Genomic DNA, 26,627 nt, shown 5'->3' with positions numbered 1-26,627 from the left:
ATAATTGGTTCACTAGCCAGAGCAGTTCTTGCCTGGGCATTGATGGATGAGCTGGACACCTGAGATGAACCAAACCAGCCTCTTCAAATTAGCATGTCTTCATCTGTTTTCTGTTGCAATAACAAAATAGTAGAGGCTGGATAATGTATAAAGGAAATTTAGTTCACAGATTTAGAGGATGGAAATCCAAGATGAGGCAGTCCCATGGGCAAAAATTTGGACTCTGAGAGACTCCCCTGGGCTGGGTCACAACATGAAGAGAAGCATAAAGAAAAACCACCAAGAGCAAAAGACAGCAACCACATGAAGTGACCTGACTTTACAATCGACTCTCAGGAGAACTAACTCAGTCTGCAAGACCAGCATATTCCCTTCCAAGAGCAACGCCCCCATGGCTTGACTACCTTCCACTAGACCCCACCTCTTAAAGGAACCACAGCCTTAATACTGTCACACTGGGGACCAACCTCTTACACAGGACTTTCTGGGGAAAACACTCAAACTACATCCAAACCCTAGCATGGCAGTTGTCCAGACACCAGAATTCCTCTAGGTGGCAGGCAAGTTTCTGACTTTAATTAGACATCTTGATTTCACAAACAAGATGAAAAAAAAATGTGTCTTAGAATTGAGGGGAAATGCTGACAAATCTCTTTCTTAAAGTTTTTCTGGATGAAGCAGTTCTTTTACTCCATTTTCCTTTTGCTCGCCTTTTGACACTCAGAACAAAATCTCAGAGCAGCTGTTTTGAAACACAGCATGTGGCTTTGTTTTCATCACTGTCTGGATAGTCTCTTCTTTTCCAACCAGTTCAATTTATATTTAGCATCTTTGGCTTAAACAAGCTCCAAAAATGAAAGCCCCTTTATAGAAAGAGCCCATGAATCAACAGAGAGCTCTTAAATTAGAGTTGATATCCAGGGCTAAGGCAAAAGGCTTTAGAGATGTACCTGACACTGTCTCTAAATAAACCCTGTCTCTAAATAAAATATAAAAGGGGCTGAGGATGTTGCTCAGTGGTTAAGCACTCCTGGGTTCAATCCCCAGCACCTGCCCCCCGCCAAAATAAGCAGTGCTTTTTTTCAGTCCCCATTTATTACCTCCCTTTGGAAAAAATTGGTTTCTCAGGAACCATCTAAATAAACATGAGTATGTTCCTCTTTATTGTTTTGCACTCTGCTCACTTCAAAAAAATGTGTTGAAGCTTACAAAATACAGATGATTAAAATACAGATTCCTCTCCTCAAGGAGTTATCCCACTCCTCCAAAGGATTTAAAATCCACATACTACAGTGACATGGCCACATCAATGCTTATAGCAGCTCAATTCTCAATAGCTAAGCTATGGAACCAATACGTCTGCCCTTAAACAGATGAATAGATGGAGAAAATGTGGTATGTATACACAATGTAATGTATTAGTCATAAAGAATGACTTTATGGCATTTGCCTGTGAATGGATGGATCTGGAGACTATCATGCTCAGTGGCTTATTTCAAGCCGGTCCCAAAAAACAAAATTCAAATGTCTTCTCTGATATGTGGATGCTAACCCACCATGGGGTGGGGGAGTGGGATAGAAGTTCATTGGATTACACAAAGGGAGGAAGGAGGGGGGATAGGAATAGGAAAGACAGTAGAATAAGTCTGACATAACCTTCCTATGCACATATATGAATACACCACAGTGAATCTCACCATCATGCACATCCACAAGACTTGGGTCCTAATTTGAATAAGATATATTTCATGTTTGTATAATTCTATCAAAATGGACTCTATTGTCATATATAACTAAAAAGAACCGATAAAATAAATAAATAGAAAAATACAGATCAATAGAAACAAAGATCATGAATTTCTATCTGCACGTTCAAAAATGCTGTGTGAATCTCGGCTCTGTAGTCCTTTCATGGCCTTGAGCCCCTGCCATCAAATTTTCTTGTAAGACAAAAAGTCAGAAATTCAAGAGCACCTGGGGAGTAGCTCAGTGGTAGAACACTTGGCTAGCAAGGCCCTGGGTTTGATCCCCAGCACTGTAAAGAGAGAGGGTGGGGAGAGGAAGGAAGGAAGAGAGAAAAGCAAGGAGAGGAAAGGGTTGAGAAATCAAGAGCAAAGGGAAAAGAAGTAAGCATCTCCAGAGGCAGAAGTAGAAAGGTCTCTCTAATACGCATCTGAGGTCCAGGAATGGCGTGCTGCCGGGGCTACAGCAATAAAGGAACCTGAATATTGTTATTGTCTCTGTCAGGAGGCCCTGGGAAAAGGAACATCCCCACTCTGTGCAGAATAATTTATTTCCTATATTTCCTGGAGTGATCGTGTGGAAAGGATTCATTGAGAGAATGAAGGCAAAAGTGTCCCCACCAACTCTTGCCACCTCCTGCCCAGACACTTGAAGACAGACTGAAGAGGGCATTTCATTCCTCCTGAACTGAGGAAAAGCAGGACATCCAGGCCAAAGCTTTGGGTGGCATCCCCCGAGGGGCTTCCTCTGGGAGATGAGCTACCAGGATACTCTGGAGAAAGGGCAGCATAGAGGGGCCAAGGTGAGGCCTTCCATCTGTAGCCACAAGGATGGAAGCACTCACTGGAGGCCAGTTGTGCTGGGCCAGGACAGTGTTGGGCTGTGGGACAGATTTCTGCAGGTCCCCACCTTCCGTATGCAGGAAATGAGGCACAGCATGGGCAAGGAGTTCACCCACAGCCACACAGGGTCTGTCTTGCTCTAAAGCGTGATTTGGGGAACTTCTAAGAAGGGATGCACAGAACATGGGCAATGGAAGGGGTCAGGCATCAGAGGCCCTGGCAGGTACAGAGTCAGGGGCAGGCTAGGGCCCATGTATGGAGGGGGGTCTCTGAAGTGTTCTCTGCCTTCCTCTTCTCCTGCAGAAGGTGGGTTGTGATGGGGTGATTGGCTCCAGCAAACAAGAGGACAAGTGTGGCGTGTGTGGAGGTGACAACACTCACTGCAAAGTGGTCAAGGGTACTTTTACGCGCTCACCCAAAAAGCAAGGTGAGTGAGCTCCACCCTCCGCCCCTGAGGCTGATTGTCTACAGCATCTCTGAGTACCTGTGGGGCTCTGTCACCTTGGGGCCCTAGCTGACATTACCCCAGGGCTAGATTCCCACCTGAGTTTTCTGTAGGGGAGGCAGGCTGGGAGAGTATTTGGGATTTGAAGATCAGCAGAAAGTCTGAGGCCCTGGACTCTGGCCTGGACCAGACCCAGTAGTTTTCCAGTTGGCCCCTCTCTGGGTGGGTGTCCAAGCCCAGGAAATACAGAGGCCACAGGAGAGTGCATGATGGAGCTGCCTTCAAGGGTGATGCCCCTTCCTTTCTCATGTGGTGTCGTCTTCCCACGCCCATAGGTTACATCAAGATGTTTGAGATCCCTCCTGGGGCCAGGCACCTACTCATCCAAGAGGCAGACGGCACTGAGCACCATCTGGGTGAGTCTCAGAGCTTGGGCGACTTGGCGTCTCCAAGACCTGGCTTTCCCGGAATGGGTAGTTGCCATGGCTGAGACACCTGGCTTCTGTGAGGCGGGCAACCCTGGCTGACAGAAGTGACCGCAGCCCCAATCCACCAGTCCCTGGTGCAGCCCACCTGGCAGCCTTTCCTGGGCTCCTTTCCCTGTGGAGAGGCCAGAGTTTGGGACCAGAGGGCTTCCCCTGGCAGCAACTGTGGAGGGACATGTATCCAAGACACCAGAGGACACCAAAGTCAGCTATAAATGGGATCATGCAGTGCATTTACATCCATTGGATTCATTTTATTTTGTTACTGGGAGTTGAGGCCTTGCACATGTTAACCATACCTGTTTCACTGAGCTACATCTTTAGGCCTTTACTTTTAAATTTAAGAGTTTTTAACCTAAAAATAGGGATTTCTAGCATAGCTTGAAAATTTGGATGATCTTCCAACCCTGGGTCTCTTCCCTCATGGCAGCCCCAGCCTGTAAGATGATGCTCTCCCGTCATCTCCCAAGATTCCCAGGACCCTCTTAGGGGTTCACCCATCTATACCCATCACCTCCCCAGGAAGTGTCCTGGCCCTACCTCCTGGGGTATCATGGGACCAAAGGCAGCAGGGTTTCCGGGACCACTGAGGGGCCCTGGACAAGTCCTTTCTCCAGTCTGGGTCCCACCTTCATCCCTGTCCCCTGGAGACGTCCACACTGCCACAGTCAGGCACCCCACTGATGCATGACAAACCTGCGACTTTCTTTTAACACTCATTTTTCTTTCTTATTTATCCTAAGAGGAAACTTTAAGTCGCTATCCTAAATGCAAAACCAGCACAGCTGGCCTTAAAAAAGACGGTAAACATTAAGGTCAATTCCTAAACAAAAGACACTTTTGTCTCAACACTGTTGCTTACTGGTCTCTGAGGCTGAGACCTACTATCTCTTTGAAAAGGGGAGCAGATGATAAAGACCCACCCGCCCCACATTGAGGCTTTCTTAGCAATGTGGACAGAATTAAAGGGGACTTGTATAGGAAGTTTTTTCCTCACTGGTGCCCTGTCTGAAGTCACCCCCAAACCCCTCAGCACCCTCCCCAATGGCTACCTTTTACACTGAAGGAAGTGTGAGGCTTTCTTACCAGCCAAGTTTATCCTAGAGTGTCTATGGATGGCCCGTGGTCTGAGTAGCCCATCCCAGTTGGACCAGGCCTCTTGGGGAATGCTGGGAGCTGGTGAGACCTTGATAGGACCTCAATTAACTGATGGTGGGTGGAATGCTGCTTTTCCAGCTAGACATATGTTAACTGTCATGGCAGGAAGCCAACCACAGCCTCCACCCATACCTATATCCTCATGTTCAGCAGATGCCCGCAACCGGTAGAGAGATCTCTCTGCCAGCCTGCCTTTGAGGCCTCTGTGTTAGTCAGTCTCATATCACTGTAACAAAATACCTGAGGCAACTAACTTATAAAGATAAAAGGTTTATTTAGCTACAGGTTTGGGAGGTTCAAAGGCATGGCACATGCATTGATTCTGTTCTAGTGAGTGGTAGATAGCAGCATATCATAGAGGGAGTACATGTAGGAGCAAAAAACATCTTGAATTGGAGCAGAGTGGGTGGGGCAGCCAGAATCCCATAATGCCTTTCAAAGGCATGTCCCAATGATCTGAGGACCTTTCATAGCCCCCATCTCCTAATAATTCCATGTTGGGGACCAAGCCTGGGAAACATTCAACATCCAAACTCTAGCAGCCTCTTAGTGCTCTGATAGGTGGCAGGAGGTGACTTTGACAGCTGCAGAACCCCTTCCAATGGGAACCCATGAGCCTTTAATGGGGGAAGATCCAGAAAGGGTGCTGGGCTGGTCAAAAGAATCCATGTGGAGGGAAACCCATTCATCACTGTCACCCAAGAGCAGGGTATGGCTCCCAAAGCAAGTCGGGCTGTCCGTGGCACAGAGAGATCAGGGACCCTGCTCCCCAGAACCCACCTTCCCCACAAAGCAGCATGGTGGGCCTGGGCCCCACCTGACGTGACCATGGTCGGTTGGGGGGCTCCCTTTTGCCATTCTCAGCCGTCAAGAATGTGGAAACCGGCAAGTTCATCCTAAATGAAGAGAACCACCTGGACCCCAATTCCAGATCCTTCATTGCCATGGGCGTGGAGTGGGAGTACAGGGACGAGGATGGCAGGGAGACGCTGCAGACCATGGGCCCCCTCCACGGGACCATCGCTGTGCTGGTGAGTTGAGGCACAACAGGGTCTCTGCCTCCTGCTGCCCAGGCAGTCTGCAGTGACCCCTAGGGGAAGGTGGTGAAGGGGCCTTGGGAGCCCCGAGCCTCCCTGCATCCTTTAGCCTGTGTGGCCCTCCAGGGCAGCTCCGTGTCTCTGAATCAGATCCAGAAATAGACATGAGGCCCAGCCTCAGGGCTCTGGACCCCACGTCAGTGCCTTCTAAACAACTCTCCCCTGTAGGGATTTTGGTTTCTCTGGCAGAATGACATTCACAGCTATCATCCATTGTGCTCATGCATGCCCGCTGTCACATTAAAACCCTGCAACACCCTGAGAAGTGGCAGTCGGAACTAGACCCAAGTCACATTGGACTTTGTCTTCAAGCAGGACAGGATCCCAGATACCTTGGGTCCAGGACCACGGACTACTCCTAGTAATGGGGAGTCCTGAGGGGGATGGATTCTTGAATCATTTTTAGTTTTAATTCATTGCATAAGTGATACATTTTATTTTTTAAAAAAATTCAAACAGTACAGATAAGCTTCCAGGGCTGTTGCTCCCACCTCCCCCAAGAAGCATGCTGGGGCTGGGTCTAATCACCCAGCCCCCAGAGCTCCACACAAGGCTATGCACCTGTGGAGCAGGTGTCACCATGGGCCAGGTGGGCTTTATTCCACTGTACCACCATGCTCACCTTGTCTGCGGCAACTTGTCACTAATTAGAAATGCCTGTGGTGACCGATCTAGGTTGCTGTATATACAGTGGGTCCTCGGTAGTCACAGTTTCTGTATTTGCAAATTCACCTGCTCACTAAAATTTACTTGAGATTCCCAAGTGGACCTTCACAGAGTGGTGAAAAATTTGAGTTGCCTGCATGCTTATTCCCAGATGGGGTGAAACTACTCCATGCTGTGTTCTTGTTTTAGCTCCCAGATTGTAAATAAGTCTCTTTTCTTTTTTTGCAATCTATTATTGTCACATCTTTTGCATTTTTGTGCTTTTGGAAGGATGAGTTTGCTGTTTAAAATGGCTCTGAGCCTACTGCTGAAGTACTGTCTGCTGTCTGTAAGCTCAGAAGGGTATAATGGAGAAAAGACATGTGTTAGAGGAGCTCTGTCCGGGCCTCAGTTATAGTGCTCCTGGCTTTGAGGTTGATGTTAACGAATCAACAATATATACTGTTGTTTTTAACATAAACACACATAAAACAAGTTTATGTATTGATTGGTTGATAAAAATGTTATGACCAGGGCTCACAGGATCCTAACCCTGTGCATCTAGGTGGGCTTTGACTTATGGTGGAGTCACATCCCCATAAACCCACCCTAAGTTGAAAATATCGTAAGAATCCATCAGCCTAACCTATGATCTGTCCTGGCTCAGCAACACAATACACTATACGGTGTCAATTGTTCATCATGTGGGCTGCAGGAGCTGTGGCTCATTCCTACCCACCATCATGAAAGAGGATGGGACCATATCCTTAGCTCACAAAAAGATCCAAATTAAAAATTCAAAGTATGGTTTCTCCTGAATGTGTATCACTTTTGCTTCATCATCATCAAGTTGTAAAACCATAAGTTGGGGACTGTCTATATTTCCCGTGGGGTGATGGCTCCATATTTGTGAATTCAGTGTTCACGGAGAGTTGCTAGAACATAACTCCTGTGAATAACTGGAATCCGCTGTAAATCTGCCTTGGACTCATGTTCCTCAACTGGCTGCTGAGGAAGGGTGGACAATGGGACAGACACATTCATGGCCATTTTGGGGTGGGCACAGGTTATCCCAGAGGGAGATGCCCGGATCTCACTGACATACAAATACATGATCCATGAAGACTCACTCAACGTTGATGACAACAATGTCCTTGAAGATGACTCCGTGAGCCATGAATGGGCCCTGAAGAAGTGGTCTCCCTGCTCCAAGCCCTGTGGCGGAGGTGAGGGATTTCTTAGTAGGGCTTCTGGGATGAATGATAAGAGAGTGGCCATAAAGAGGTGAGGAATCATCCCTGGTTGGGGCTCAGCATGAGCAGAAACAGAGTCCTAAAGGATGTTGGGCTCGGGTGGAGAGAGGCTTCTGGGTGAGGGGCTTCCTGAGCCAGCAGTGCCCTGCTGACTGCTGGGCCTGGGGCAGTGAGTTTGGCATGTGCTAGGTAGGAGAAGACTATTCCCAGAGACTGGGAGGCCATGGCAGTGACCTTTGCCTATCCCAGCCTGGAAGGGGTCCTTGGGTGTCCAGGAAGGAGGTGCTTGAGGCATCAGGCCAAATTAGCCAGAAGGGCCTGGGGGTTCGGGTTCAGTGCAGAAGGGATGGGACTGGCCTGGTAAGAAGTTGACCTGTGGGTGGCCCGAATGGATCACACTGTAGCATCAATAGGGCAGGGCACAGATGAGCTGGGACAGTGCAGAGACACCCCTAGGAGGTCCCTCCCTCCCTCTCTCTATTCATTCAGAAAAGCCTCTCCGATTCCCGGAGCAGGGTTAGCCGCAGAAGAGTCCTACCTGCCCCTTGATGTCAAGTAGTCCACAGCTGGGTGGGACACTGGACCCACAGGTGGACAAAAGCCCTGCTCTGTCCAGAGTTGAGGACTGGGTGAACTATGAGACAGGACTGAGATGCCATGGGATCCCACATCCAAAGGACAAGTTCACCAAGGATCAAGGGGGCCTCATCCTGGACGTATGGTGCCGCAGCCTTCTGCCGTACCCCATCTCCACACCCCACCTGGATTTCACCAGCATGTCCTGCTGATTCTCATCTCTATATCTCTTGGACCCTTTTACTGTTCCTTCTTCCCAACCATCCCCTAGTCCTGGCACCATCCTTATACTGGCCCTTGAGGATCCATTTTAGGTCCCAGGTTGACCTTTTAAAGGGGTAAATCAGACCATGTTTCTTTCTGGTGTCATAACAGCAATCTCTGTTCTTGAGGATTGAATATCAAAATTCTCCTTATGGCTTCTGAGGTCATGACAGCTTGCTGACCTTTCCCTTTGGTGTCTCTCTCCTTGCTCCTTAGGCTGGCCTTGGATGTAGTACTAGTCAGTTTTCTGTTACTATATCAAAATACCCAAGATAGTCAACTTTATAAAGATGAAAGGTTTGTTTTAGCTCAGTTTTGGAGATTTCAGTACACAGTCACTTGGGCCTCTGGTGAGGCAGTACATTATAGCAGTAACACATGGTGGAGGACGCTGCTTACCATATGGTGGCCTGGAAGCAAAAGAGAGATAGGAAGAGACTGGATTCCCACTCTTCCTTTCAAGGGCCTGCCCCCCCCCAACCCCCACAACTTAACTTCCCATGACTTCCCAATAGCACTACAGGCTGGGGATCAAATCTTTAATACCTGGAACTATGGGGAACTCCCAAACCATAGCGGGTGCTTTTCCTGGACGCACAGTCCTCCCCTCCGGGCCTCTGCACAGGTTTCTCACCTTCCCCTCCGCCACCTTCCCATAAATCAGTGCTTTCTGAGTCACCGGCAGACTCCCCAGTTAGGTAGGCGGCTGGTTATGGTTGTGTTCTCTCACGTACACACTGAGCACTGTTGACCTTTTAGGCTTCATTCTCCACTGTGGGGATCAGGCTGTGGACTGTGGGCTGTTGAACAGCATCCCCAGCCTCTAGTCACTGATGCCAATAGCAACCCTACCCCGGAGCTGGGACTACTAACGTCCCAAGTATCGCCCTGGGGAAGAAGATTACTGTCTTAATTAGCTTTTAATTAACAAGAACAACTTAGATGAGGGAAAGTTTATTGAGGCTCATAGTTTCAGAGGTCTCAGTCCATAGATGGCTGACTCCATTGCTCTGGGTCCAGGGTGAAGCAGCGCATCACAGGGAGAAGCCTCAGCAGAGGAAAGCTGCCGAGGATGTGTCCTTCCAGGGCATGCCCCCAGCGATGTCACCCACCTCCTCCAGCCACACCTCACCTGCCTAGAGTCACCACCCAGACAGCGCATTCAGACAAGGATGGAATGACTAGGTTAGAGTTCTCCCAATCTAGTCATTTTACCTCTGAGCATTCCTGCATTAACGGGAGCTCGTGGGGATGCTTCATATCCAAAGCACAACCATCACCCCCACTGAGAACCGTTGTATGGGACTGGTGGAAAGAGTCCTGTAGACCATGTGCCCCGGTGTTGACCAAGGCCCCTACGCACATTAGGTCAAGGAAGAAGTGACTGAGTGATGGAAGAGGAAACAGCCTTCTCTCAGCCCCCGAAAGCCAGGAGGGAACTAGGGAAGAAGCAGACAAGGGGAGAAAATGGCCTCTCTCCCAGCTCAGGTGCCCTGCCCTGTTATCCAAATCATTTTAAGAGTAGGGAAGAGAACAGGGCTGGCACTGCTACTGGAAGCCACTCCTCCAAGCCCCCTGGGGGGGCCCTAAGGCTCCGTTGAGCCCCCTCAAGCTCTCTGTTTTCAGGGTCCCAGTTCACCAAGTATGGCTGCCGCAGGAAGCTGGACCACAAAATGGTGCACCGTGCCTTCTGCAACTCCCTGGCGAAGCCCAAAGCCATCCGCCGGACTTGCAACCCACAGGAGTGCTCCCAGCCTGTGTGAGTGCCAGGAGGAGTCCCTCAGTCCAGTGTCCCATTCAAGGGGAAGAGACCAGAGGATACAGGTGCTCCCATGGGAGGGAAGAGTGGGATCCAGACCTCTGAGCTCTACACCTGGCATCGCCCAAGGTCTCAGATGGGTTTCTCCTCACCCACCATGTCTCATGGAGCCTGAAGTGCTACAGGTTAAAAGGTGCAGCCAGATCCAGATTGGCTGAACCAAAGCACTAATGTGTATCTTAAAAATGACAACCAGTGGTGGCGCTCAGGTGGGGAAAGTGAGGTTTAGAGGGCCTAGGACTAGCTCCCGGTACCATAGCAGATGTTTCCTAAGCAGTGACTTCAATCTTCAGGCCCTGGGGTCTAGCAGGGCTGCATTTCTTTACCATTTTGCAGGATCCTGAGCAGGGAAGATGCCTGGTAAACAGAGAGGTAGGGGATGTCAGGGACGGGGTCCTGAGGGTCCACACCGCTGGGTTCATGAGGACAGCAGAAAGGGAAGTCAGAGGGCAGATCCAAGAACCTGGGAAAGGACAGAAAGCTGGCAGCTAAGCTCCTCAGCTAGGTCCCTACGTGGCCACCAACCCCAGGAAGGTGTCCCAGCTATGGACATGTGTGGGATTATCGGATCCGTAGTTCCCTGTCTGTGCCAACCTTTGTGGGAATAGGAGTTTCCACCTGAGGCGGGGAGCAGGCTGCCTTTTCTCTGTCCTCACTTCCTCCTGGGTGCTGAGGAGTGGCCCCACAGCTCAGCCAGGCTGGTTCTCCCTGGCTACAAGGGGACTGACCGTACGCCGCTCTGCCCTGGCAGGTGGGTCACAGGAGAGTGGGAGCCTTGCAGTCACAGCTGTGGGCGTACGGGCATGCAGGTGCGCTCTGTGCGCTGCGTCCAGCCACTTCATGACAATACCACCCGCTCCGTGCACACCAAGCACTGCAATGACAACCGGCCAGAGAGCCGTCGGGCCTGCAGTCGTGAGCTCTGCCCTGGTCGGTGGCGGGCTGGGCCTTGGTCCCAGGTAAGAAGTCCCCCTGGCTCCATACCTTTGGTCCCCAAACTGAGCTTGTTTGAACCTGAATCAGCCGGGGTGTTCCGCTTTGGCATGTAGGCCTGGGCATAGCTCCTGCCCTGGGTCACGTCTCATGGGTTTCAGGGAACTAGTGGGTGCCCCATGGCCAATGCCCTCCTGGTAAACACAGTGGGCTGTCTTTACTGCCCAGGCAGAGGCTCCTGAGTGCTGAGGGGATCTGTCCGAAGAAACTGAGGGCAGTCTGGGCTCAAAGTTATAATGGGACGCTCTGGGTTCCAGTGACCTAAGAGAGCCCTGGGGTCTCATAGTGGAGGTGCCAGCCAAGAAGGCCAGCCACGATTGTCCAAGGGGAGATCATCCAGGAAGGGTCTAGACTTGTGATGGGAAGAATAATGAGAATGGACGGAAGGGATAGAAGGACAGGTCTGGAAGTAGGGGCTAAGCACCAGCCAAGGTGAGGCCAAAGTGACATGAGCACTAACAACCAGATCACAGCCTAGTGTGTCAGGGGACCCCAAGACCACCCCTAAGCTGAGAGGTCCACTAGAGGGATTCCCAGGCCTCAGAAGTCACACACACAGTTACGGTCACATTGAAAGGACACAGAGCAGAATCAAACAAAGGGAAAAGGCACAGGAGTGAAGTCCAGAGGGAACTAGGTACCAGCTTCCAGGCATCCCCACCCAACGGAGTCCCAGGAGATGCCCTTAACTCTCCAGCAGTGATGTGTGTTACATGTGAAGGTTGCCAATCAGGGCTGCCCACCAGACCTGGGTGTTCAGGTTTCTCACCAGGAGGGGTCAGCCACACGGGTATACAGTGCCTGAGTGATGGATCTCAGACCCAGAGAGAAAGCAGGTGTTCGCCCTAAGTCATCCTGTTGGTATGAACTACCTGGACAAGGTACCTTGTGCCTTCAGGCCTCAAGCATGCAAAAGCCCTGACATCAGAACCCGCCAGGAGCTTAGTTCCCAGGAGCTGAACCAGGGCCAGTCCTAAAAAACAGGCCTGTCTTAGGAATGTGCTGGTTGAGCAATGCAGGTCTGCTCGGTCAGCCCTTTCCCACACTCATGGTGAGGACTTGAGCCGGGCTAGGCTGAGTAGGCAGGCATGCTAGGAGTTTGCACCTGGCAGTGACTGCACCACCCCAGTGTGACAAAGCAGAGGAGATGGAAGGAGCCAGTGAGGGACTGGTGGTAGGGCCTTATCTCCAGGGGAAATGGTTGAGGGAGCGTTCAGCCAAAACCTCCTGGGTTGAGACAGGTTTCCCAGTGGCCCCAGTCCAAAGCAGGTTCTCCTAGGCCTAGAGCCTCCACCAGCTAGAGAAGTATATTAGTCTGTTTTCCATTACTATAATGAAATACTTGAGGCTGGATACTTCATAAAGAAAAAGGGTTTATTTAGCTCATGGTTCTGGAGATTCAAGAGCCAGCATTGGCTTGGCTCTGATGAGGACCTCATCAGGCAGATGATACCATGTTGGGAGCGTAAGTGAGTGCTTACATGGAGAGTCAAGAAGTCAGGACCAGAGCAGGTGGGGCCAGTAATGACCTCCCACTAGGCTTTATCTCTTCATCCAACACCACCACACTGCAAACCAAGCTGCCAACACATGAACCTTTGAGTGACTCACTCAAACCATCTCCAAACTGTAGCAAGAAGGGATGATCTTACTAAGAACCCCGAAGTGCTGAGCCCTGTGCTGGCCACTGCTTACTCAGGTTGTAGCTCAAAATAGCTCAGAAAGACAAACACATGCATCCTCTTTTTTATAACCCCAGGAGATAGAGCAGCCACTGCGGGTGGGACAAGGCAGCCTGAGACTGATGTTCTGCCCCCTGCCTCAGACCCCCTCCCATGTGTCATGAGTCACATGCCTTGGGAGCATGAGCTCCTCCAGCTCCTCAGCCCCAGGGCCCAGCAAGGGAGATGAACCCTGACCAGCAACTCTCCCGTTGGCAGTGCTCAGTGACCTGTGGCAATGGCACCCAGGAGCGACCAGTGCTCTGCCGAACTGTGGATGACAGCTTTGGTATCTGCCTGGAGGAGCGGCCTGAGACAGCAAGGATATGCAGGCTTGGCCCCTGTCCTCGTAAGTCCTCTGCCAATGCTGGCCCCCAGCCTGCAGCAGCGCAGGGCGAGGGGGGTGAGGGCTTAGTCCAAGAAGATTCAGCCCGTCCCTGAAACTGGATGGACTCAGCATCCGTGAACTTGAAGGAGAAAGCTGGGGCTGGGACCTTTAGGAAATTGGATTCGTCTCACCATTCTCCTGGGCCAGGCCCTGAGGTGGGCAGGGAGGTGGAGCCGACGCAGCCCACCCTGCCTTCAAGACACTCTCTGTTGGTCAGGCTGTGAACCCTAGTGACTACCGCAGTAGGACTCAGGCAGCAAGGGGCCTGAGTGGGTAGTGGGTGCTCTGTGCCTGTGTGTATAGGCTGTGCCCATGGGAGCACAGGGTGCCTGCCTGCGTAGGGAGTTTCCGACACCTTGTTAGAAGAGGTAGCCCATATAAGTCGGAGCTGCCCGTTTGAGCAGGGTTGTCACATATGAGGTGCCCGTGTGGGATGGGGTTGCCCTTTACGAAGAACAGAGTCTGCGTGTCAATGCCTGGCTTAAGTGTGTCACCTCTCTGGGTCCCAGCAATAGCTCAAGACTAGGCCCCTCTCACCGTGATTCCCTTCTGTAGAGGAGGGAATTCATCAGGCGTCGGGTTCATGTGTCTGACAGCATCACCAGGATTCCTGTTGCCACAGAGCTGCTCTGTCTTGGCGTTTTTCCAGCTCAGAGCTTAAATCATGGGTGGAGAAGCCTGGGGACTGGGTAGGGTGCATGGGATGGGTAGGGTGCATGGGATGGAAGAGCAGGGGTGACAGGGCCTGCCTGGGGGGGACGGTGAGAGATTGGGTACTACACAGATGATGGCAGACAGAGAGGCAGGAAGTGGGACCCATCATCTTGGGGGAGAGCCTTGAATGGGACACAGAGGAGTGGGGCCCTCCCATTGCCCGTCTCCTGGATGCCTGGGAGCTGAGCCACTTTGCTTGGGGTGGGTGGCGGGTGGGGGGCCCCATCTGGTGCCCCAGCTGCCGCAGCCCCACTCTCTCTTCCTTCCAGGGAACATCTCTGATCCCTCCAAGAAGAGCTACGTGGTTCAGTGGCTGTCCCGCCCAGACCCCGACTCACCCACCCAGAAGATCTCGTCAAGTAACCGACCTGTTTATAACTCTGCCTCTGCCCTCCAGTGCATGCCCTGCGCCTTGTGGAGCTTGCCTTGGGCTCCCCTCCTCTCTTTCTATGGAAAGCTTCCCTGACTCTTGCTGAGTGCTCTCTGGGTTGAATCTGTTTTCTTCCGGGCCGTTGTGCTCGGCTTCTCCAGAGCTTGTACCACCTGGCTGCAAGCGAGGGCCAGCCTCGAGGAGGTGTGGCCCGGGGGGGCACTGGCCTCTTGTAGGGGGGCCGGGACCTGGTTGGCGATGGCTTGTAAAGGGGCAAAGATCTGTCGTGGTGCTGGAGGGGACCAGAGGCCAAAGTTCGAATGTGACCACTTCGCCATGGTGACGGCCTCATGGGGCCACATCCCTCCAGGCTGAAGCTGCAGGTCAGAAGTTCAAAGGGAAGCCCGCCCCATCCTCTTTCAAATGCCGCCCACCACAGAGGCGAGGTCAGAGGGGTCTCTGGGGCATGTCTTTTTGCGTTGCCGTGCCGGGTGACCAGACCCCAAGTTTCTGGTGGTGTCAGGGGCTTCCCAGCTGCCACTGCTGTTGCTGCTGCTGCTCACCTTTTGCTGAGTGTGTCCTTCTGACTCGTGAAACTATGGCCTGCTTCCATCCGGCCTTTGCATCCAACTTCACACGTCCCTTCACCCTGTCCCCTGTCCTCTCAGGGGTCCGGTCATACGGAGGAGGCAGGGAGATGTGTCCTTCAGTGAGACTTGGAGGACACACCAACACTTCCATTCTCTGTCCATTTGCTCCGATGGCCTTTTCTCATTGTGTGTATATGACCCCATCCACAGAGTTGAGAGAGTGAGAAAGAGAGAGAGAGAGAGAGAGAGAGAGAGAGAGAGAGAGAGAGAGAGAGATTGTGATATGGATGTGCCTCACCTATCAGTGTGAACAACTACAGAATTACCTCAATTTTTATTGGTTTTCTTTTTTTTTTTTTTTTGCTTAGAAAAACTATGTAGAAAATGCCTTAAAGTTGAAAGGTAACAGAATTGGCTGCTAACTCCAGCCTCAGAGGGGGGACAAGGTCCACACAGGAGGCAGGCTCTGAAGGTCTAGGGGGGAACTGGTCCAATTTACCCACCTTTTACGGAGGGTTAGTTTTCCAAATCCAGACAGCCTTGCTTCATCCGCTGAGCGATGTGCATTGAGACTCGGGCCACTCGCTCCATCCATCTCTGAGTAAAGAGGTCCTACTCTGATACCCACCTGGCCAGTCGGCGCTGACTGTTGTCATGGAGATCCCCCCAGTGGGGCTCCAACAGCACGGCCTTACACACCTGGGCCCTTAGCCGTGACCAATGTAGCACTCCCACCCGAGTCCCACCAGCCCCACCCTTGTCCCCCAGCCACCTTCACCTGTTAATAATGCATCCCTGCTGGACCTTGCAGCCGAGCCTCCTCCTCTGGCACTAATTACTGTTATGTAAATAATCGGTGTGTAACTGCATACTAATCCTCACGACTGTTAACTTCCAACTTTGACGAGGCAGTGTGAGTGATCTGTGTTACTGCGGAAGGTGCAATACGGTCCTGGGCATTGTGCTCTCTGTCTATATGCACTTTGGTTTATCAGGGATATTTTATTAGCGTTTTGTATGTATTTAATGACGTATTATATAGGTTCCATTGTTGTTGCTTTTCCGTCTTTTCTTTTTAATGAGACAACGTTAGTGTGTGCCAAAGTGACTGTGAAAATGATCTTTTATTCTTACTAATGATGGAAAGACCTCTTGTCATGCATCCCACAAATAAACTCAATAAAAGTTCAGTAAAACTTGGGTGCTTGGGTTTGGCAAGCTAACGACTCTTTCTCTTCACCTTCACGCGGGCCGCTGTGGGGCATTAGTGTCTAGTCGCTGATGCAAATGACTTCACTGCCTCTTTCCACTGCCTAGTGTAGATGTGCAGGGCTCCACCTCTGCTAAGACAGATACCCAGGCATTTTCCGGCTTCACTCCACCACGATTTTGAGTTTGGAATCGTTAGTGCTGAATGAGAGCCTCAAGCTTCTCTGCTTGCTGTTGTTGTTGGTGTCCCAGTTAGGAAAAGGACCCCCAAGTGACTTTCTCTGCTTCTCAGGATCAGAATCCTTGGAGTGAGAATGCAGGGTCCAGGTGACCTGCCCGTGAGCCACCATCAGGTCACTGCCCTGGCTCCTGGCACAGTCCTTAGCCTTGAGCTACCTGTTCATGGAGGGATGGCTGCCCATCTGGCCCAGGTGGAGGACTAGGGTAGCCCCAGGAAAGTGGGTCAGGAGAGAAGAGCAGGGCAAGGCAGTGGTGGCTCTCTGGGCACGAGCCTGCTGACAGCCCCACGTGTGTGCCTATGTGTATTCCGCCCTACCATCCCAAGTCCCCCGACACCTGCCCTCAGTGGCATCAGCCCCTGTGTGTTGGCTCTTCTTGTTGACAGTGATCACGTGGTGGGTCAAGATTCAACAGAGACCCCCTGACTTGGGGGCCTGTGCTATTTTCTACAGGTGGGAATCCTCTCTTCCCTTTTCTGCACCAGAGAGGTATAAGAAAGCTCAGGAGATCATGAGAGAGAACACTCTGCATCGTGGAGAAGGGCTTTAGGGCCCTCGGGACTCCATGGAGTTCACAGTACTGAGGCTGAGTTCAGCTGCCCAGATCCCTTCATTAATCAAAGGTGCACCAGGGACATTTGTGCATTCCACTCAGTCAGCCTCTCTAGCGCCCGGTCGGGAGAATACCTGGGGTGCCATTTGCCAAAGGGATATCTGAGGCACATGGAGGTTGTGGCAGAGGGGAGGGTGCCACCTACTTTGGTAACTGGGTGCATGACTTTTAGCAATGCTGAAATGGGTACATGAACCCAACACTTCTTTACTGATAAAAAAACAGAAAGAAATATTCTCCTAGCATTTCCCATTTCCTGGGAAATGATTTAGATGATGCATAGACATAGCCCATGTCCCCTATGAGTGGTCCCTTCCTAATTCTACTTGCTCTTTATGACAACCATGAGGAGAGAGTAGCTCACGCCTGTAATCCCAGCAGCTTGGGAGGCTGAGACAGTAGGATTGCAAGTTCAAAGCCAGCCTCAGCAAAAATGAGGTGCTAAGCAACTCAGTGAGACCCTATCTCTACAAAATTACAAATTACAAAATAGGGCTGGGGATGTGGCTCAGTGAGCAAGTGTCCCTGAGTTCAATCCCCAGGACCTCCCCCGAAAAAAGCACACACATAACATGGTGTGCTTTCAGGAATGGTTACTTATCACTAATTATCCCTCAATATCCTCAGGGGACTGGTTTCAGGATCTCCATGGATCCTTCAATCCTTTATATAAAATGGCATAATATTCTCATATAACTTACACATATCCTCTACATATTTTAAATGATCTCTAGATTACCTACAATATCTAACACAATATTAATGTCATGTAAATAAATAGTTGTTATACTGTATTGTTTAGGTCATAATGAAAAGGAAAAAAAGTCCATGCATGTTCATCACATATTTTTTTTTCCAAATATTATTGATCCACAGATGGTTGAATCCAAGGATGCAGGACCTGCAAATGCAGAGGGTTGACTGTATTTTGAAAACCTTCTAGGCTGATACTAGCATAGCTAAGCTCCTGCTCAGTAGCTTTTCCAATTACTTGTTCATTCGTTGACTTATTTTAATTTTTAATAACTGAAAGAAATGCATCTCACTGTTCAAAGGAAATGAGACACAGAAGTCCAACAAGGAAAGCAGGTGGAAGGGAGGTGTCCTGTGGAAGGGGAGCCCAGTACTCAGAACTATCTGTTTCTTCAGTGGACACATTCTGAGCATTTTTTTGTGTCAAGTCCTGATCCAAGTATGCCCTTGATCAGGGTCAGCCAACTTTTTCTGCAAAGGGCCAGATAGTAAGTACAACACCAGAGCCTATGAGATCTCTCTCACTATTCAACTGTGCCATTGTAGCTGGAAAGCAGCTAAAGATACATGAATGGAAATAGCTGTTATGTTTGTCAGCTGTCTATCACTGTGACAAAATGCCTGAGGTAAACAAGGTTTAGTGTAGCTCATGGTTTCAGGGGTTCAGTTCACAGTCACTTGGCCCTCTTGCTTTGGGCTTGTGGTAGCACAAAACATCATGGCAGGAGTACGTGGAGGACTATTCACCTCTTGGCAAATAGGAAGGAAAGAGCTTGGAAGGGCCTGGGGTCCCAGTATCCCTTCAAGTGTACACCCCCAGTGACCTCACTGCTTGTAGGCCCTGCTTCTTAAATGTTCCATCACTTCCCAATGGTGTCAGGCTGAGGACCAATCCTTTAGCACATGGGGCCTTTGAGGAACATTCCAGATCCAAACCTTAGCACCTGTGTTCCAATAAAACTTTATTTAAAAAACCAGGAGGAGGCACAGATTTTGCCCATGGCAGCAATCTCTGTACCAGACCAACGTGATAGCGACTTTTCAGGGATCCCAGGCTGGTGAGGGAGACAAGTAAGGTCATTGACACGAGTACTCCCATTATTGTTCTCTGTGTGAAGGAAAAGGCAAGGCAACAGGAGCTGAGGACCCCTCCCAGTCCCACCAGGTCCCAGCTCCTTCCCTTGTCAAAGCTTATGGAGGGAGAAAGTTTACATTCTGACATTTTTGTTTTGTTTTGTTGGGAGGACTGTTGTTGTTTTGGTACTGGGGATTGAACCCAGGGGTGTTTTATCATTGAGCTACACCCCTAGCCCTTTTCTATTTTTTTATTTTGAGATAGGGCCTCACTAAATTGTTGAGGGCCTCACTAAATTGCTGAGGCTGGCCTTGAACTTGTGATCTTCCTGCCTTAGCCACCCCCCCACCCCCCACCCCCACACCCCTCCCCCCCCCTCCCCCCCCCCTCCAGGACAGCCAGCTCTTTTTGAAAAATCTCCTTGTGTCCTGTTAGGGTGTAGATCTGGAATGTCTCCAAATGCTCGTGTCCCCAGCGCAGCAAGGTTCAGAGTGGAGTTTTAGGCAATGATTGGATCATGAGGGCTCTGACCGCATCAATGGGTTCATCCATTTGATCAGTGGAGTAATCCAAATTGATGGATTAATTCATTGATAGTTGAGTGGATACTGGGAGGTGAGACCTAGTTAGAGGAAGTAGGTCACTGGGAATGTGCTTTGGAAGGGTTTATCTTTGGCCCCTTTCCCTCTCCCCCCCCCCTCTGCTTCACAGCTGCAATGAGCTGAGCAGATTTCCTCTCTCATACCTTCTTGCCATGATGTTTCTGCCTTGGAGCCAGCCAACCATGGATTGAGCCCTCTGAAACCACGAGCCCAAATAATCTTCTCCTCCTCTGAGTTGTTATCGTCAGATATTTGGATCATAGTGATGCAAAGCTGACTAACACATTTCCCCAGGAGAGCGCTGATCAGCAGTTTTCATACCATTCAATCTCAGTGGCTGCTGAGAGGGGAAGAGGAGGAGTGTGGTCGGGAAGGAAGCAGGTGGGTCTCTATGTCCCCCTTCACTCCAACTGCAATAGGACAGTTCTGATTCTCTCTCTTTCATACACTGGGAATCTGTCTAAATTTTTTGAGGAAAGCTTTCTACTGGTTTTAAAACCCTGAAAGCCACGGGCCAGGCCCTTCCATCTTGTTTCTGAATCCGTTGACTTTTCCCCCTCCGTATCGTGAGCATGATTCTTGTTCTCAGCGTTACGAAGACCTGGGCTTTTCCTGTAAGGCTGATGTGTTTTTGTCTTCTGTGTGTTGTGGAGCCTGCGGCCAATCAAGTTTCCTCCTTATTTGGGCCACTTAGAAGCTTGGGGCCACAGCTGGATGGATCAGTGGCGGTGACTGCCTCCATAGGCTCTTCTTGCCTGTGACCTTGCTGAGTTGGAATCCCTTAGTTCCCTGTTTTGAACTTCCTCAATTAATTCATATTTATGCATCCATGCATTCTTGGATTCACTGTGCTTGGCTTTGGGGCTGGAGGGGTGTCTAAATATAGCATGGGGCTCTATCCTTTGGGGCTTTCAGGATGATGAAAAAAAATCAGGCACCTGATCAGACAAGGAAACATGAACCTCCCAACTGGGATGCAGTGCAAGGAAAGCATGGCACCATGAGACCACGGACTGGAGGATTTTACCTCCTAAGGGAGGTCAGGCAGTACCTGAGGAAGATGTGTTTCAGGTGGGCCTAAAGCATGACAAGCAGAGCTAGAGGAGGAAGGGAGACATAGTTATGTGCATAGGCCCTGTGGCCAGAGGAGCACAGTGCAGAGTAGAAGTCTGAGGCCTGAATGAGGCTGGTGAGATGAGGGGAACATGTCTCTTCCTTGAAAGTAATGACGGACAGAGAAGGGAGTCCAAGCAGGGGGGAGACATGGCCACATCTTCAGTGAGAAAACAGCATTTTTGACTGGAACGGGATAGTTAGATGCAAAGGTAGAAAGAATGGATACAGGAAGAAAGGAGGCTCTGACCTTGGTGCAGTCAAGAGGCAAGGCAGGGCATCGGGTCGAGGTAGAAGAGAGGAATGTGGACATGTTGAAGAGCATCTAGGAGGAAACACATGACTGAACTGGGGGAGATAAGGCAGCAGGGGACACCCAGGCATCGGGTTTATGTGCCTGGAGGACCATTCACTGAGGCAGGCAGTGCCAGTGGACGCATGAACTTGAGCTGGACATGTCAAGTCTCAGGCACCTTTGGGACCCACAGGGGATATGCAAGAGTTGGAAGCTCCAGGAGTTTGGTGTGAGCAGCTCAACAGCCTCTAAGGGGAAATTGCCGTGACCATGCAGAAGCAGGAGGACATCAGAACCCCTGGTCCTCACTGGGAGGAGGCTCTGCTCAACTGTGACTGCAGGGAGTTTCAACAGGACAGGAGAGGCTCCAGGTGCAGACAGCATGGAATATCTATCAGGTGTTCCTTCCATTGGATGCCTGCTCTTTTTTCCTTCCATCTTTTCTTCCTGTTCCTCCTTCTCTAGGCCCTTCTCCCCCCATCTTCCTTCCTCCTTTCTATCTTTCCCTCCCTGCCTGACTTCATCCTCCTCTCTCCCTATTTTCCTTCTTTCCCTTCTCTCCCCTTCCCTTCTTCCTTCCTTGATTAACAGAAGAGGTCAACTAGGGGGACAGAGAAGAAAGGTCTGGGTGGGAAGATCTGAAGTCACCACTAGAAAGTGGGGAGTGTTTGTGCAGGAACCACAGCAGGCAGCAGCGCTGAGCCCTGAGCTCAGTGGTCCTGGACTTACAGTGGGTCACGAGTCTTCTGTAACGTGACTTGCTCCTTTCTATGGAGTGAAGTCTGTAACTTTTCTCATTTTGTGTGTGTCGTAGAATGAGGTTGGGAGGTGGGGAGGGAGGGTGAAATTTTGGGAAGAAGACAGAGTGAAGAGTGAGAAGAAAAATTATGAGGCTGAATTAACATGGCTACCGATGGGGCTGGAGGCAGGCCAGGGAGAGGACAGCCTTGCAGAAAGAGAGAGAGACAGCAGTGGCCTCTGAGTGCAGAGAGTCAGAGCTCTGCATGCAGCTGGACCACGAATGGTCAGCTTCTTGGGTGCAGAGGAAACGGGAGGACATGCTGGGCCTTATAAGAAGGCATCAAGTTTGTTTGAGAAATTGTTAGAAACTCAGTTGGAAGGGCCATAGGACGGACGCATCAGTGGCAGGATAAGATGCCTTTAGGTAAGTTGAGGCAGGTGAGAGTTAAAAATGCTCATATAAATTTGAGTACTTTTTTTAAAAAAAAATTCTTTAGAGACTCTTTAGAAACATCTGGAGAGTTAGAGTCAGGATGGAACCACAGTGGAGCTTGGTGAAGCCACAGCTGAGACTCTGGGATTGGCGTATTAGGTTTCAGGAACTGGCTCTTTTAAGTTTGAATTTGTTATAGTTACTACTTGCAGATTATTCTAAAAATCAAACCCTGCCACAAAACTCCACCGGGGTCACCACAGGGATGTCAGATGCGAAGATCCCAACAAAGGCCAGTTCTTTAAAGTTAAGCTTGGAATCACTCCCTAAGAACCAACAGGCCCCATTCCCATCTCAAACTTTGGAGAGACACTGAAAAATCCAGATTCAGCTGGGGGCCTGCTTGAAAGAGGGGAGCATCGCTCACAGCTTGTATGACATCACGCCAGGGCAGGGTCTCCAGATGCCACCTGCTCACCCTGACCCTGAAGCCACACAGACTTTCCGCGTGAGCTCCCTCACCTCTGTGCTATCTCTGGGCTCCCTCTTCCAGCAAGCTGCACACTGTGGGGGGGAACAGAGTCCCCCTCACCGTGTCCTTTGGTTATTTGTTCCACTTTTCTCTTTCAGAGGGCCACTGCCAAGGTGACAAGTCAATGTTCTGTAGGATGGAAGTCTTGTCTCGCTATTGTTCCATCCCAGGCTACAACAAACTCTGCTGCAAGTCCTGCAACCTACGGGACAACCTCACCGACCCGGACGCTGGGGCAGAGCCGCCGCCTGGGAAGCACAACGACATTGATGTGTTCATGCCTACCCTCCCGGGGCCCACCCTAGCCACAGAGGTGCAGCCGTCACCAGGGACCCCCTTGGGTGTTCCTCTCAATGTCTCCAGCACAAATGCCACTGAGGATCACCCAGAAACGAATGCCGTAGATGTACCCTACAAAATCCACGGCCTGGATGAAGAAGTCCAGCCCCCCAACCTCATCCCTCGACGACCGATCCCATATGAAAGGACCAGGAACCAAAGAATTCAGCAGCTCATTGACGCAATACGGAAGAAAGGGACACTCGGGAAGTTCTAATAAAATGGAAAGATAGCATCAGTAGCATTTTTTTTCTTGCTTATAGAGATATTCCATGGGAGAACACATCCTATGTTTTGGAAATAAATGAAGCCCAAACCCCTGATTCCAAAAGGTTTTGAGAAAACCAAGAAGGGGGATGATATAAAAATTACCTATATACAGGTGTGATCCTGAAGCAACGAGGTTAGCATGTGTTGTTGCCAGCCTAGGAATGACCTAAATCTTACAGTAGTGTGAGTGTGGCGTGGACAGGAAGTTAGAGGTTCTCCAACTTTCATCAGTGAGGGGAGGCCAAGAGAGGGATAATTCAAAGTCAAAAAAAACTTTTCTCCAAGTCTCTGAGCAGCAGTTCACCATCAACCTTTTCTTGGTGGAGACAGGACATTTTCTATCAAACCCGAGACCAAGAGGCCCCATGGGGACTGGAGGAGAAATGGTGGTTTATTTAATAACTGACCAGTTGCCCAGATGAGTACAGAAGTGGAGGTCATGAACTCAAATGCCCTCAAGGGCCAGGCAGGTGACAAGGATGAGTGTAGTGGCCAGTTGGGGACTGACTGTCACTTTGGTGCTGCCACTGTGAAATCTGTGTCTCTTTTCCACAAGCTCTTGTCTTGCCAGATAGTGTGTTATTTCAGAAGTCTAAATTTTCGTGGAAAACCTCTCACTCTTTAAATGGTCTGGGAGTCTCTTAGGTTCTAGATGCAACAGGTTATAACACTTGTTCTCCAGTCTTGGCCTGATCCAGTTTTGATAATTAACTAAGGACTTAGGAAAAGTCATTTGATCCATTTGGTGCTCCTATCTCAGTTGGCCTGTGCAGCTGTCTAGTTCTTTGTGGAAAAGTTAAGGGGAATTTGATAACTGGGAGCCATGAGACAAAGACATTGGGAAAGTCTCTCCTCTCCACTAGGCCTGGCCTTACTTCTTTCCTGCCTCTAGGGGAGGAGTCCTTGTGTTCTTCTGGCCAGCCTGGCCTCAGTCCCCAGAGCCTTCCAGGGAGCCTCTGTCCCTCCCAAAGAGTATTAGAAGGTTAGGGCAGCACATGCTTTGCTGGGTCAGTCCAGTGAGTGGCCTTGGCACTGAATCTCCCAAGAATGCTGAAATGCTACCACCAGGGTGGTAAGGCGTGGGGCTCTGAGGCTCAGGATTACTCCTGAAGACCAGCTTAGCTCTGGAGGGTGGGCTTTCCCTCATTAGCCCTGCCTCCTCCCCACCTCCATATCTGAGAAGTTCCAGAACCCAGCAGTGACCTCAGATGTGACTTCTGATAGGAGGCGTGGAGAGAGGTGAGAAAAGCCTACTTTGTCTTTTGCTCTCAAAATCTTAACTTCTGGTTTCTGGCAGAATGGTGCTTTGTGAACAAGATGCGAATGAGAGGGAAACAGGAGGAAGGGAGTTGGGGTGGGTGGGAAGAAGGTGGTTAATCCTTACCTTTGGATGCATTGATATTATATGAACATGCAGCTTTAAGGTCCCAAAATGACAAAACCTGGGGGCACACTAGCTCCTTAGTTGGGCCTAGGCTGACACATAATTGAGCTTTTTATGCCCAGGAAGTTCTAGAGGCTTTGAGTTCTCACCATCATAGATCTCAGAGAACTCTTGTTGAATTCCCATTATTGGGTGAGAATATCGAGGCTCAGAATAATTCCCTAATGGCCACTCTCCATTGGGTTTCCAGGTGCTCAAGTGTGTTTGAATCTCTGTGTGTGTGAGTATGTTTGAGTGGATGGATTGAGAAACTAAGAATGTAGAGACCAGCTAGAATGGTATCTGGGTGGAAACCAGCTTTCCCACCTCCTGGCCCAGCCAACCTCCCCACCTCTGACGCCATTTCCCATGCATGCCCCTACATTGTCCTGTGTCCCTGTGTTTTTCAAAGAACCCAACTAGAGAAAACCTTTTGGGATATCTCTTTTGCCATCCTGCCTCTCCATACATGGGGGATGGATCCCGTGGCTTGCCCTCATTTGTTGAACCCAGGGCAGCTGGTGCTATTTACGGGCTGAAGAATTGAGTGTTTCTTACATGGTTCTGCACAGAATGTGGAGGAAGTTCAGGACTAATGCTAGCCAGAGAGTATTACTCAATTAATTACCTATTTTACAATTTGGGGGTCACATTTAGGTGAGCATACACATTATAGTTGTATGTGAAATGGGAATGCTGTATTCCCAGATACTACCAAAACAGGGCTTCTTGGAGGTCCCAGCTGGGACATTCCCTGGATACCTGTCCTCTGCCCAAGATGCGCTCAGGGGACTGAAGTTCAGCCAGGCCATGGTCCCACATACCATCCTCGGTGCTTTGGGCTACACACCCACAGAGTTCTCTAGAGCTAGATGGTCCTTGGAAGTCTCTGTCCAAGGAACGCAATCATTCACCAGGCTCTGAGAACTTGCAAATCTCTTCTGAGCACAGGAACACTTGGACACCCAGCTTAGAAAACAGTCCTGAGCTTTCCAAACCAGCATCTGCATCTAAGAGGTTCCTAGAGCCCCAAAGAGGCAGATGGAGGTCTTCTAGCTGAGGTTTCTAACACCATGGTGACACTAAGACTGCTCACACCACCTGGAAAATCTCCCAAGGTACCCAAGAGTCATTTCCCAGTCTTGGGAAGACTCATACTAAGTTTTGGGGTTCTCTCTGATTTATTCCTTTTGGGATACCCATGGAATTTCATGTATAAGCCTTTCGTTTGTATTTCAATATTTTTAAAATCTGTTTTGAGTATATAAATGGTGCTCACTATAGCAATGTCTTTTGTCAGATGAAGCAGTATGATTCTATTTACTCCTGTATGACAGGTAGCCATCTTATGGAACCACCAAGGTGCTGAACTCAAATCTCAAAATCTTTATCTTACTGATAACAACAATCAATGCATTTTTTTTCTGTATAGTAAAATCTGATTCTTTACTTTTATAACTTATTAAAGTTAAAATGTCTGTGTTTTTGCAAATTATGACTGTGTTTGTTTGTTACCATGACTGCATTTATCCCCTTTCATAGCCTAAACTCAAGCAGAAGGGAAGGGTAGGTTAACTTTGGAAGCCCACTTTGGGGGGAGTCCCTTCCTTGAGTGGAGCACTGAATTGTGGGGCTATAGTCAGGAACTTCTGGAGGGAAGAGGCACCCAGAAGAATGATTCTCTCTCCCAGGCCTCATGGAGTTGGAACTCAGCAGATCATGCCTTAGCCAAGAGCCCCCAAATGACCCTTCATTACAATTCTCTCTGATGAAAAAAATACCAGGCACTGCATAGAGTATCCGAGAAGCAATGAACACTTTTGTAGTATGACGTTGAGATATACTAAAAAATTATTTGTTGCCTTCCTGGAATTCAAATTTAATTGA

General features: G+C 49.8%; 1 protein-coding gene across 1 annotated transcript in view; it reads left to right on the top strand.

Moving 5' to 3' along the window:
• Nucleotides 1–26,232, top strand: part of Adamts2 (ADAM metallopeptidase with thrombospondin type 1 motif 2) — a 258,874-nt gene extending 232,642 nt beyond the window's left edge. The window contains exons 14-22 of the mRNA XM_078049898.1: nt 2,889–3,012; nt 3,366–3,446; nt 5,538–5,704; nt 7,482–7,641; nt 10,135–10,267; nt 11,079–11,286; nt 13,261–13,390; nt 14,413–14,502; nt 22,807–26,232. Of these exons, the coding sequence (XP_077906024.1) occupies nt 2,889–3,012; nt 3,366–3,446; nt 5,538–5,704; nt 7,482–7,641; nt 10,135–10,267; nt 11,079–11,286; nt 13,261–13,390; nt 14,413–14,502; nt 22,807–23,264 (1,551 nt within the window). The 3' untranslated portion in view covers nt 23,265–26,232. The remainder of the gene's footprint in view (nt 1–2,888; nt 3,013–3,365; nt 3,447–5,537; nt 5,705–7,481; nt 7,642–10,134; nt 10,268–11,078; nt 11,287–13,260; nt 13,391–14,412; nt 14,503–22,806) is intronic.
• The last annotated feature ends 395 nt before the right edge of the window (nt 26,233–26,627 follow it).

Source organism: Ictidomys tridecemlineatus, chromosome 1 (genome assembly GCF_052094955.1).
Source record: "Ictidomys tridecemlineatus isolate mIctTri1 chromosome 1, mIctTri1.hap1, whole genome shotgun sequence".
Classification (NCBI taxonomy): Eukaryota; Metazoa; Chordata; class Mammalia; order Rodentia; family Sciuridae; genus Ictidomys; species Ictidomys tridecemlineatus.
The sequence above is the reverse complement of the archived record's forward strand: the minus strand, read 5'-3'. Positions and strand labels throughout refer to the sequence as shown.